At 65.9% G+C, this 12305-nt stretch overlaps 1 protein-coding gene across 1 annotated transcript in view; it reads left to right on the top strand.

The window, feature by feature from the left end:
- Nucleotides 1-12305, top strand: part of GALNT9 (polypeptide N-acetylgalactosaminyltransferase 9) — a 75710-nt gene that overhangs the window by 38590 nt on the left and 24815 nt on the right. Inside the window, exons 3-5 of the mRNA XM_079151604.1 lie at nt 6960-7126; nt 8003-8177; nt 10193-10390. Coding sequence (XP_079007730.1) covers nt 6960-7126; nt 8003-8177; nt 10193-10390 — 540 coding nt within the window. The remainder of the gene's footprint in view (nt 1-6959; nt 7127-8002; nt 8178-10192; nt 10391-12305) is intronic.

Below are 12305 nucleotides of genomic sequence, written 5' to 3'. Positions count from 1 at the left end.
CTCCTAAGGCCTGGCGTCTCCAGTCCCCTCCTCCTTCACTGAAGCTCCACACACCAAGCCACATGGCACCTGGGGTGCCGCACTCTGTGGGGGAGGGGCCACCCTGTTTCCTGGGGTCTACCTATGGTACCACCTCCCCCTTAGTCCTCTGATGGGAATCCCTACAAATTGGTAAGATACAAAACCCAATGGAAAATTGTCCAATTAAAAAGAGTTTGTTGACTCAGGCAACTGAAAGGCAGGATTTCAGGCATGGCTTGGTCTAGGGGACAATGCTTGTGTTCTGGTTGGCCCCTGTGTCAGGCTCTGCAGGAAGCTGATGGTATTCCAAGTGGGAATGGGCAGGATCCAGGAAACCCATAAGGAACAATGAACCACCCACGGTCAGCAAGTGGGGGAAGCTGGTGTGTCCAAGGCATCAAGGGGCTGGGGCTCACTGAGAGCTGCAGCTGCTGTGGAGATGATACTTCTGGAGGGAGACATCATTTTCAAGACGTGGGAAGGTGGGGAGGGGATAAGAAAACCCTGACACCCCATCCTCGGGTTTCTTCCACCCTGGACTGGACCCCACAGAAGCCAGATGAGGGATCCTGTGTCCACACAGCCAGCCTTCAGGGCTCCCAGCAGGATCAGGAGGAGCAGGAGAGCCTGTGGGAGGGTGGGGGCCACAGAAGAGTCTGGCCTGCCCACGCAGCTCCAGCAGCGGGACCTCCGGGCCTCCGGTTGGAGCTAGGCAGGAGGGAGGACAGCCTGGCAGCAACAATCCCACAGAAGTCCCAGGCAGGAGTCTCATTGGCTCCTGTTGGGTCATGTGCCCATCTGGTAACCAATCACAGCCAGCAGCCCGGAAAGGAGCTCACCTATTGGTCACATGCTCCCTGGGACCGAGGATGAGGTGGGGGCTGGGGGCAGAGGCCTACAGACTTTCATAGAAATCAGTCACTAGAAAAGCCAGGCGCCCGCCCCTCGATCCAGCATCGAGGAAGGCCACCCGAGTGCAGGTCCCTGCCTCCCCTGGCACTTCAGTCACCCTGAGACCAACCAGCAGCTGTGGGGTGGCAGAGGTTGGAGCCCCGGGGTGCAGGGCCCGGGTCCCCTGTGGTGCTCACAGGTGTGGCTGCCGTGTTCTAAGGGCCAGCGGACTGTTTTTAAGTCCCAAAATAACTGGTATCTTCCATGCCTAATTATTTTATTGGGGACTATTTTTTAACTCAGAAGTCTGAATCATTCACCTCCTGGAACACACACAGGGAGTCAGAGGCCACCCTCAGATGTGGGGCCAGAGGTTTAGAAGGTGTCTTGACCGAGCCCTGAAGGCCCTGCAGCTGCGGTGCTGACTTCCAGCTCGCGCCGGATGGGGCGGATTTGGGGTGTCAGAGGAAGCAGCAGGGGAGGGGAAGGGCAGCGAGTCACTTGGCCCCCGGGGATCTGGAGAGGCCACTGTCCTTCTGCCCTGCTGGCCGGAGGGCAGCCTTGGAAGCCACCCAAGGCCCTGAAGCCAGTGCACAGTCCAGCACGCGCGAGCAGCTCCAAGACAGGCAGGGAGCCGCCATCCCAGCGCCCAGCGGCCGCGCTGTGCCGGCCACCCCTGACAACCACAGGGCCTCCCCTGGCCTCAGTCCCAAAGTCCCGGCCGGGAAATGGTGACAGAACCTGCGGTGGCCAATGTGGAGCCACCAGGCTGCAGGCTGGGCCCTGGAGGAAGGCCGGGTGGACACCCAGGTGGGAGGCTCCTACCCTGAGCCTCCGTGGCCGCCCGGGCGCTCAGCAGGCCACAGCGCGAACACCAGGAGCAGCCCGCGCGGAGTCCTGCGGGCGGAGGCTTCAGGTCTCCACCCCCAGGAGCGCGCTCCCTCCGCGGCCCATCAGCACTGCCCACGCGGACGGGCTCCGGCTGGGGCGCGTGCGCACACCTGTGGCACCCTCGGCGGTGCCGCGCGGCGGCCGCACCGTGCCCGCTGGATGCCAGTTGATTTCCCTTCGCCTGGAGCCAGAAAGCTTTTCTAATTAAACTGCTTCTCTAATTAGGCCACCACGCACATAATGTGGCCTCGGCTATCAAGACGGCCCGCGGGATGCCGCCCGGAGGCCCAGAGCCAGGTGGAGCAGCGTCAGTGAGGAAGGAGCCCCCCAGGACCCTGCCAAGGGGCCGAGACCCTCGGCCAGCGCAGTCTTGGCTGTGAGCAGCGGGCCGTCAGCTCTGACAGGAGCGACTTGGAGGGCTGGGAACCGCGCTGCTCAGACGCTCTCCGCCTCTGCTCACAGCAGGCGGCTGGGACAGGAGGCCAGCGGGACTGGGGCGCCTGGACACGTGCCCTGCGTGGCTGTTCCACAGGCGCAGGCCGCGTCCCACCAGGCAGCTGGACCTTCGCAGCCCGGGCCTCAGGAGAACCACCTGTCCCTGCTCTGGGAGCCCAGCCGCGGGCAGATTCTTCAGGGACCCTGCGGCAGCTGCAGAGCAGCCAGGGGAGGAGGCTCCTCAGACCCGCTGGGGTCGCAGGGCAGGGCCTATCCACTCAGGCTGGCCCTGAGCTCTCCGCAGGAAGAGCCGGATGCAGAGCGAGTCCTCTGTAAGGCACCCCTGCTCCCCAGGCCTCAGGTGGTCCCTCCTGCTGTGTGACCACGGAGGTGCCAGCTGAACACCCAAAGGGACCCAGTGGGGGATCCTGGGTCCAGGGCAGGACAGGAGCCCTGCAGGCCCGTGTGTCTGGGTGAGATGCTGCCTGTGCACACGCGGGGTGCAGGTGCGAGGTGAGCACTGCTGGGTGCACCTGGGGCCTGCCTTAGGAAGGCTGCCCCGCCCAGAAGCTGCGCTGGCGGGTCCTGCTGGGGTGGAGCATCTTGGCTGGCATCTGCTGCCACCAGGCTGGAAGCAGCTCTGCCCGAGGCCTGCCCTCCAAGAGCCCTCCCCAGCCCCGGTTCCCAGAAGCACCCTCAGGTTCCGCAGCCCTGACCCTGTGTGCCCAGGCGGCCGCTCTCCTCCAGCGGAGCCGGCCTGCAGTCGCTCAGAGCTGCGGCTCCAGCAGCTGCTTCCTCTCCCAGGCCCAGCTCTCCAGGGGCCTGAAGGGCATCCCGTAAACTTCTCCTAGGCCCAGCCCTGGAAGAGACATGGTTCTGATCCTACAGCCACAGAAAGGAGGAGGGTGCCTGCCTCTTGGGCTCCGAGCTGGGGCCTCTGTGCCTGTGGCCCCCACAGAGCACCCGGCCTGACCTCGCCCTTCTCTCCTCTCCCCTTCCCTCTGCCCTTCTCTCTCCCCTCTCCTCTCTCTCTCTCCCTCCCCCTCTCTCCCCCCCTCTCTCCCCTCTCTCTCCCCCTCTCCTCTCTCTCTCTCCCTCCCTCTCCCTCTCCCTCTCCCTCTCTCTCCCCCTCTCTCTCTCTCCCTCTCTCTCCCTCCATCTCTCTCCTCTCTCTCCCCCTCTCCTCTCTCTCTCTCCCTCCCTCTCCCTCTCCCTCTCCCTCTCTCTCTCCCCTCTCTCTCTTTTCCTCTCCCCTCCCTCTCTCCCTCTCCCTCTCTCCCCTTCTCTCTCTCCCAGCTCTGGAGGCTGAAAGGCTCAGACAGTGCTCCCCATGGAGTCTCATGCTCCATGGTCCCACCTGGCTGGGTGGGACCACGCACAACCAGGCAGCAGGGCTGGAGCATCCCTGCGGCCTTCCTCCTGGTCCCCAGCAGGTGGCTTCAGGGCAGCTGCTTCCTAGGTCTGAGCTCTGCCTGTGCTAAGAGTGAGCTGGCAGCGCTGTGCCCCTGACCACCCTGCCTCCTGCCCAGGCAGGCAACCTTGGGGTGCGAGAGGTCAGCAAGGTGGCTCAGGCAGCGCAGGGAAGCACCTGTGTCCTGGGGAGGCTGTGCGCCTGCCTCAGCCCCAGGGGAGGGACACGCAGGTGGCAGGGCTGCTGGACCCCAGGGCAGGGGAGTCGCCCTTCCTGTGGCACATCTGGAGCTTATCAGGACATAGCTGCTGGAGGGGCCGGCCTGGCCTGGCCTGCTGCAGGGCTGTGACCCCAGGACGGGACCCTTGCCGAGCTGACCCACTCCTGGGCTGCAGAGCCGCAGGGTGAGAGCAGCCGTAGCCTTGGCCGCAGGCACGCCAACACGGACATCAGGGACACCGGGGCCTGGCCACCATGTGTGCGCGACCTTTCCGAAATTCTAAAACAAAGTTCATTTCTTAAAAAAGCAAGGGAGGCTTCCGTCCTTTCCTGGGTCCACCTGGTAGTGACGAGACAGAACCCGCACCTTCAGTCCCGCCAGGCCAGTGCACCTGTGGACGCAGGAGAGCCCTACAGTGGGACGGCCAGCCTGGCACGGAGCCCTGGGCCCCAGATCCCAGGTGGTCAGCCTTCTGGAAGTGCAGCTCCAGACGGTCACGGAGACGGAAAAGCCCCACAGAGTGCGAGTCCCCGACACGGGCCTGGGACCGCAAGGGGACGCGGAAGCGCAGGTCTGAGCTGGTCTTCCCACCAGCGTGTTCTCGTCCGATGCACCACGAAGAGAGACGGCAGACCGCGGGCCCAGAAGCACTAACAGTGTCAGAATCGGCGCTGGCGAAAAGAACCTCAAGCTGCAAGCCCCAGGGCTGCCAAACCTGCACCCGCAGCCAGCGTAGTTCAAGGGACGGTCCTGGGAAACCGCAGGAGGAGTTCCCACGGAGAACGCGCTCTGCGGGGATTCCCGACCGTTTCCAGTGTGCTGGGGAAGGTGGTCGGCTTTGAGAGGACCCCTCCGTGGATTGCTTCCTTCTCCTCTCAACCCTCAGACACCAGAGCCTGTTTCCTGTCTAAGGAACCCAGTGTCCCCACCACCAGCTGTGTTGGGCAGCTCTTGGCAACCTCGCCCCAGGGCCAGCTTGCACCACAGAGTCCAGACTCCCTGGACCCCCAAGAGGTAGTATGCTGTTGAACGACATGGGACTCAGGTCTGGCCTATCCTGCTGGGACTCAGGCCTCTCCAGTCTGTCCTGCTGGGACTCAGGTCCAGCCTACCCTACTGGGACTCAGGGCCAGACTACTCTGCTGGGACTTAGGTCTGTCCAGCCTGTCCTGCTGGGACTCAGGTCCATCCAGACTACCCTGCTGGGACCCACATTCCATCTACCCTGCTGAAAGTCGGCCCTCCTGAGAACTGAGCCTCTCACAGGGGCTCACCTTCCACCAGGCTGCTGAGCCGTAGGATGAAGAGTAGGCAACAGACCTTCTAGATCAAGCCTCATGGGCTGCCTGGCAGGGCCTGGGCGTGGATGCTGACAGACGTGGCAAAGGCAGGTCCCTGGCTCGGGCACCGGGGTTTGCTGCCCGTCGTATGGAGACCTTGTCACCAGGTGCCCCGTCACGGTGGCCCCCAGGTCTTCCTGCAGCAGTGGCCCTGCCGCCAGCTGTGCTGGCTGCTCTGGCGTCCCCTGCCCAGCACGCTCTGCCAGTCTGGACCGGGCGTCGTGGCTTCCTCCACAGGGAGGTGGGCCGCGGGCTCTCCCTGCTGCCGTCCACAGCCCCTGTCCACGCTGTGGTGACCTGCAGGGTTTGTCCCTCAGAGGAGCCGCTGTGGGTGGGCGGGGAGGGTCCTCGTGCTCAGAGTGGTCATTGGGGCCTCTCTGGCAGCCAGAAAGATTGAGAGCCCTGTGCACACAGGCAGGCGTGGCCAGGGTGCTGCTGGCCACTCCCAGGCTGGGCGACCCTGGCCATCCCTCCCCACGGGTGGCTGAGCGTCGCTGCTGACCCACACTGGGCCGCAGCGGGACCAGGGCTGTGCTCCCGCTCGAGCAAGGCCACTGTGGACGGAGCACTTAGGGTGGGGGCAGGTCCAGCGTGCCTAGTGTCCAGCACAGAGGGACCTGGAGGCCCTGCGTGCCTTGGAAAGTGTGCCAGGCCACCTCCACTCCTGGGTTCTCTGGGCGGAGCATCGCCTGCCTCCAGCACATGCACAGCCTCCCGAGACCCGGCTCCTGCGCCCAGCCATAGACTCTGCCAGGAGGCCCACTTCCCCCTGGTCACCCGCACTTCCCGCTAACAGTGTGTCCTGGATGCTGCCAGCAGGTCCATCCACCCTCCTGCCCTGTCCCCTCCCTGTCCCCTCCCTGTCCCCAGGCTGTGCTGCCTAGTGTGTCCTGGGTGCTGGGGGCAGGTCCACACCCCCTGCCCTGTCCCCTCCCTGTCCCCAGGCCCTGCTGCCTAGTGTGTCCTGGGTGCTGGGGGCAGGTCCACACCCCCTGCCCTGTCCCCTCCCTGTCCCCAGGCCCTGCTGCCTCGTGTGTCCTGGGTGCTGGGGGCAGGTCCACACCCCCTGCCCTGTCCCCTCCCTGTCCCCAGGCCGTGCCTCCTTGAGGTCCTGCAGGCGGTGTGTGCCTGGTGGGTCTTCCCAGCGTGTGAGGTTCTCACCCCCTTGCGCAATGTGAGCAATAGCACAGGTGCGTGTGTGTGGTGTGTGCTTGTGTGCTTGTGTGTGCATGTGTGTACATGCGTGTGTACATGCGTGTGCATGTGTGTGTGCGTGTGCCTGTTGAACTTCCTAAACAGCCTCTGCCTCTCTCCAGAGCCTGGTTCACGGGCCTCCACTGTGCGGCCAGCCTGGACGCTCCCCTCAGTCTGCGTCACCTCCTGGTCCCCCTGGTCCTCGTCCTTGTTTCCTCCGTGGTCTGGGCGCCCTGTCCCTGGTGCCCTGCGTTTCTGGCTTGCTGCTCCATCCCAGCGTCACCTCTCCGACGGGGTCTGGCCCTCCGCTGCCCCTCTGCCCCGAGTTGGGTGGGCTCTGAGGCCCTGGCCTCTCCCTCCGCACCCCCACCAGGCAACTCCGGGCCAGGCCTGGCTGGGCATGGACTGTGCAGCCAGCACTGCCCGTCTGGAGCCTGAGACCTGAGCTGCTCCAAGGCTCGCAGCCAGCAGGGCTGTGAGGAGGGGCTGGGCCTCGGCCCGCTGTCCCGGAGCTGGAGGACTCGGCATCCTGCCCACGCTGACCCGTGCCCCGCAGGTGCCGGCAGCTGACCTACTCGGGAGACCTGCCCCAGGTGTCCGTGGTCTTCATCTTCGTCAACGAGGCTCTGTCTGTCATCCTGCGCTCGGTGCACAGCGTGGTCAACCACACGCCCTCCCGGCTGCTGAAGGAGGTCATCCTGGTGGACGACAACAGCGACAACGGTGAGGCCACCTGCCCCAGTGGGGCCCTGGGGTCAGATGGGCGGAGCCACGGGGTCAGATGGGCGGAGCCACGGCGGGGCCCTGGGGTCAGATGGGCGGGGCCACGGGGTCAGATGGGCGGAGCCACGGCGGGGCCCTGGGGTCGGACCTCGCAGCTCTGGAGGCAGAAGCCTGCAGCCCCAGGGGTGGCCGCAGGGCTGGGCCTTTGCACTCAGGGCAGCGGCCAGCCTGCTCGTGCGCGGGTCCTGGGCTTGCGTCCCTCTTCCCGAGAGGACACGGGGGAGCCGCTCCAGCTCATCACGTGGTGCTTCGCTCCCTTTCCATGAGCTGGCGGGACTCACCCAGTCTGCCCTCCTGAGGTGCTGCTGGGCAGCCACGGCCACCATGGACTCTTGGTCTTCCCAAACTGCAGCTCCGCCCCCTTAAGCCAGCTCACTGTCCCAGCCCCTGCTGCCCCATCTTGCTGTCCCCAAGGACTTGCTGATCTTGGGCCTCCTGTAAGTGGACTCAGGCTGGACGTATCCTCCAGTGACCGCTTGTCCCACGGGCACGCTGCTGGGGCTGGTCCAGGCTGCACTGGGCCCCTTCCTCCCTCTCCAGGGCTGCCTAGTGCTCCCTGTGTGGCTGGGCTGTTGCTGTCCCCTAACCCGTGGGCCTCACGTCCTTCTTATGGCTGGACACCTTCCGCCCTGGCCTTGATGCCTCTGGCTGCGCCTGTTTCTCCAGCACTGCTCTCTCTCGAACCGCCTCAGAGCCGCCATCCGCTCCCCGAGCTCCCTGCCGGGGTCCCCCGAGGACGTCCCCAAGATGGGATGGGCCCATGGCGGGCTGGTGGCCGGGCCCCTGGGAGGCCGCTGAGTGCGCCTCCCCCTGCAGCGGAGCTCAAGCTCAGCCTGGACCAGTACGTGCAGCGGCGGTACCCGGGCCTGGTGAAGGTCGTGCGCAACAGCCGGCGGGAGGGCCTGATCCGGGCGCGGCTGCAGGGCTGGAGGGCGGCCACCGCCCCCGTGGTCGGCTTCTTTGACGCCCACGTGGAGTTCAACACCGGCTGGTAAGGGCCTGCTGGCCTTGGAGGCTGAGGACACGGTGTGCGACCCCGTGGGGACTTCAGGTGGGAGCGTCCACCTGGGCTGGGGCCTGGCTGCTGTGGGGCCCTGCAGGCTACGAGGCCCGAGAGGCCCGGCCACTCCGCACAGCAGGGAGATGGCCTCACCCCCATGGCACACTCCAGGTCAGAGAGCCCACGCTGCTGCCCACGCTGCTGCCCAGGCGGCTGCCCACGCAGGGCAGGACCAGGTTCCGGTGAGAGTGGGAGGGGGACGTCAGGCGGCTCTGCTGGCAGGCCTGCACCACGGCCCCGAGACCCCCAGCGGCAGGCCGGGCTCCTGCGGCCCAGGGGGCAGGGCCAGTAGGAAGTGGGTCTGGGGAGGGCACCTGGGGACAGGCTCCTCGCTCACTTGGCCCAGGGCCCTGGCGCAGCCCAGGATGGTGTCCTCTGTCCCTTGAGTGACCCGCCCCTCAGATGCTGGCACAGGTGGTGGGGGGCCTGCCCGGCCTGCAGGAAGCCTGCCACGGCCCCTGGAGGCAGGGTCAGCGCGGGCGGGCGGGCAGAGAAGGGGGCAGGGCAGTGGCCGGCATCTGGACAGGGCATGAGAAGCAGCGTGTGGCCCTGCCATGGCCATGTCTGCAGAGCCCTCGAGCCGTGACCACTGCCACACAGGCACGTCCAGCTACTGAAGCGCACAGGGCCAGGGCCACGCAGGTCTGAGTGGCCAGGGAGAGTGACCGTGGCCTCGGGTCCAACTAAAACCAAGGGCACAGGGCCCAAGACAGCAGGCCCCCCGGGCCCCCAGACCCGCTGTGGGCGGCCTGTCCCGCGAGGTTCTGGGCAGGGTCCCCTCCTCCAGCTCCTGGCAGCTCAGCCTCCCGGGCTATGGCCGCTCCGCGCAGGCCCTGCCTGTCCCCGTGGGCTCCCTGTCTCCTCCTAGGACCCTGGTCACCTGGTGATGGGGACAGGCCAGCCAGGCCTGGGCACCTGTGGGTCGAGCCAGGGGAGGGGCCGATTTCAAGGGGAAGAAATAAAACCTGGTGTTCCGGCCAGTCCAGCCTCTGAGGCCTTTGCTGGGCACTGTCCCTGGGGAGTGGCCACAGGGCCAGGGCTCCACCAACGCGGCTGGACCACCCACTGTGAGCCACCCTCGGCCTTCCGTCCTTCTCAGGGTCCCCGCTGTGGGCTCTGGTGGCTTCTTGCTGCCCATCGCTGCCCCAGTGCCAGGCCGTGGCTCTGGGGCTGGTGCGGCCAGCAGTGTGGACGTGGCTCCTTCGGCTGGGCTCCCTCAGGCCCATCTCCTCGGCCACTCTGGGGTGACGCTCAGGTTTCTGTCACCTCCTGGCACTGCCGAGAGTCACGCGTCTGCCCCGCCAGCTCACCAATCCTGTGGTCACCGCGGTGGTCCGCTCCCCGAGGCTGGTGGGCTGCTTTGCCCAGGGCCTTGAGTGACCCGCCCGTGCAGCGCCCCCTCCCCTGCCCTGCCTGGGGCTCGTGCAGCAGCAAGCCGGCCGCTCAGAGGGACCACTCCCAGGCTGCTCCCCAGCTCCCAGCTCCTATCATGGCCGGAGCAATGCACACTGAGCACCCCATTAAAGCTGCAGCTCCTGCCGCCCCAGCTGCACTTCCCACGTGCCCCTCACCTCCGATGTCCACGTCACTGTCCTCGCCCCATTCACCAGGCCTGCTATGTGGGTTGTGCACTGCACAAGCCCCGTGGGCCCTCCAGTGAGTGGCAGGTGGCCTGGAGCTCAGGGATGGGTTCAGGCTTTAGGGCAGGCATGGCGCACCCTGGGCCTTGGGTGCCAAGGGAGCTGCCTTCACGGTGCGGGCAGCGGGGACAGCAGGGTCAGGCTGAGAGGCTGAGGGGCCCCGGGTGGCCCCGCAGAGCTCTGGGGACAGAACAGACACTCAGAGACGTCCCGTTGGTCAGTGTGTCCAGTGGGGAGGGCAGGGCAGGGCTGGCCTCCAGGAAGTGGCTGGGGGGTGCCGGCTGGGCTCACAGGCTGCCCCCCCAGGGCCGAGCCCGCCCTCCTGCGGATCCGCGAGGACCGGAGACGCATCGTCCTGCCCGCCATCGACAACATCAAGTACAGCACCTTCGAGGTGCAGCAGTACGCCAGCGCCGCCCACGGCTACAACTGGGGGCTCTGGTGCATGTACATCATCCCACCCCAGGACTGGCTGGACCGCGGAGACGAGGCGGCCCCCATCAGGTGAGCAGGCAGGAAGGCTGCCCACAGGAGCCAGGCAGCCAGGTGGGGTGGGGGGAGGGGGAGGGGGAGAGGGATGGAGGCAGAGAGGAGGGAGGAGGGAGAGGGAAGAGAGAGACAGGTTGGAGGCAGAGGGATGGAGGCAGAGGGATGGAGAGAGAGGAGGGAGAGGGAGGAGGGAGAGGGGGTGGAGGCAGAGGGATGGAGACAGAAAGGAGGGAAGAGGGAGGAGGGAGAGGGGTGGAGGCAGAGGGATGGAGGCAGAGGGATGGAGACAGAGAGGAGGGAGGAGGGAGAGGGAGGAGAGAGACAGGTTGGAGGCAGAGGGATGGAGGCAGAGAGGAAGGAGGAGGGAGAGGGAGGAGGGAGAGGGGGTGGAGGCAGAGGGATGGAGACAGAGGAGGGAGGAGGGAAGAGGGAGGAGAGAGGTTAGAGGCAGAGGGATGGAGACAGAGGAGGGAACAGGGAGGAGGGAGGGGGTGGAGGCGGAGGGATGGAGACAGAGGAGGGAGGAGGGAGAGGGAGGAGAGAGGTTGGAGGCAGAGGGATGGAGGAGGGAGAGGGAGGAGGGAAGAGGGAGGAGAGAGGTTAGAGGCAGAGGGATGGAGACAGAGAGGAGGGAAGAGGGAGGAGGGAAACAGGGAGGAGGCAGAGGGAGGAGGGAGGAAGCAGAGGGAGGAGGGAGGAGGAAGACGGTGGAGGCAGAGGGATGGAGGCAGAGAGGAGGGAGGAGGCAGAGAGGAGGGAGACAGGGTGGAGGCAGAGGCATAGAGGCAGAGGGATGGAGACAGAGAGGAGGGAGGAGGGAAGAGAGAGGAGGCAGACAGGGTGGAGGCAGAGGGATGGAGGCAGAGGGAGGAGGGAGGAGGCTGAGGGATGGAGACAGAGGAGGGAGGAGGGAGACAGGGTGGAGGGAGTAGAGAGGAGGTGGAGGGAGGGAGGCAGGAGGGAGGCAGAGGGAGGAGGCAGAGGGCGAAGGGGGCAGAGGGGCCCAGGTAAGTCCACTCATCCATCAGTGGGCTAATGGGTTGATTCCACCTTCGACATTAAAACAACAGGGGTCTGGCCTGGAGGCCCGAGGCTTGGTGCCAGGGCCAGCAGCCGCAGTGGCCAGGACCTGGGGGACACAGCTGCGTCCCACCCTGCCCCCGCGGCCGAGGAGGGGTGTCCTGTGAGGACCAAGCCCCAGGGCCCGAGAAGCCCTGCGCAGAGGCCTCCGGGCCTGTGTTCCTGGGATCAGGCAGAGCCCTCCTGCACATGCCTTCGCAGCCGGCTGACGGCCTCTGCCGCCTGGTGGGCTGGGTCCACTCTGCGGCTCTGAGCCAGGATAAAACATCACCACCGCCACAAGAGGCTTGCGGGAGGGCCTGGCACTGCATTCCTCAGCGGCCACCCTGGGACTGCCGGGCGGCAGAGGGTGAGCCGGGTGCCCGAGGTTTCCTGGCCTGAACTGGGGACCACGCGCCAGTGGCAGGACAAGCCAGCTCTTCGCACAATAAAAGGGCGGCGCTTCCTGACACCCTGCCGCCTCGGACAGCAGCAGGACAGTCGACGGCCTCGGACTTTGCGGCCACTGCGGCAAGCTGCTCCTGCTCCCACCGAGACCTATTTCACTGTTTTTATGGGGGAGACTCGATGCCCGTGGGGGCACAGGGGGCTCCAGCAGCCTGGGCTCTGTGTCCCGAGGAGGCACGAAGGGCCTCAGCCCCCTCCGCAGCCGGAACCGGGGAAGGCTTCACGCTGCCTGGATATTACCAGCACATCCACAGACGTGGCACAAGGCTGCATTTGCTGCCATTTAAAAATCTGTAGATGTAAGTTGAATTATTACCTGTTGCCTGGAGCTGGGTCCTCTCCACAACTCCGAGGTGTATCCCTCAGAGTCTGCTATCAGCCAGGGTCCACGAGTTGAGCAGTG

This window comes from Sciurus vulgaris, assembly GCF_902686455.1.
Source record: "Sciurus vulgaris genome assembly, chromosome: 8".
Lineage (NCBI taxonomy): Eukaryota > Metazoa > Chordata > Mammalia > Rodentia > Sciuridae > Sciurus > Sciurus vulgaris.
The sequence above is the reverse complement of the archived record's forward strand: the minus strand, read 5'-3'. Positions and strand labels throughout refer to the sequence as shown.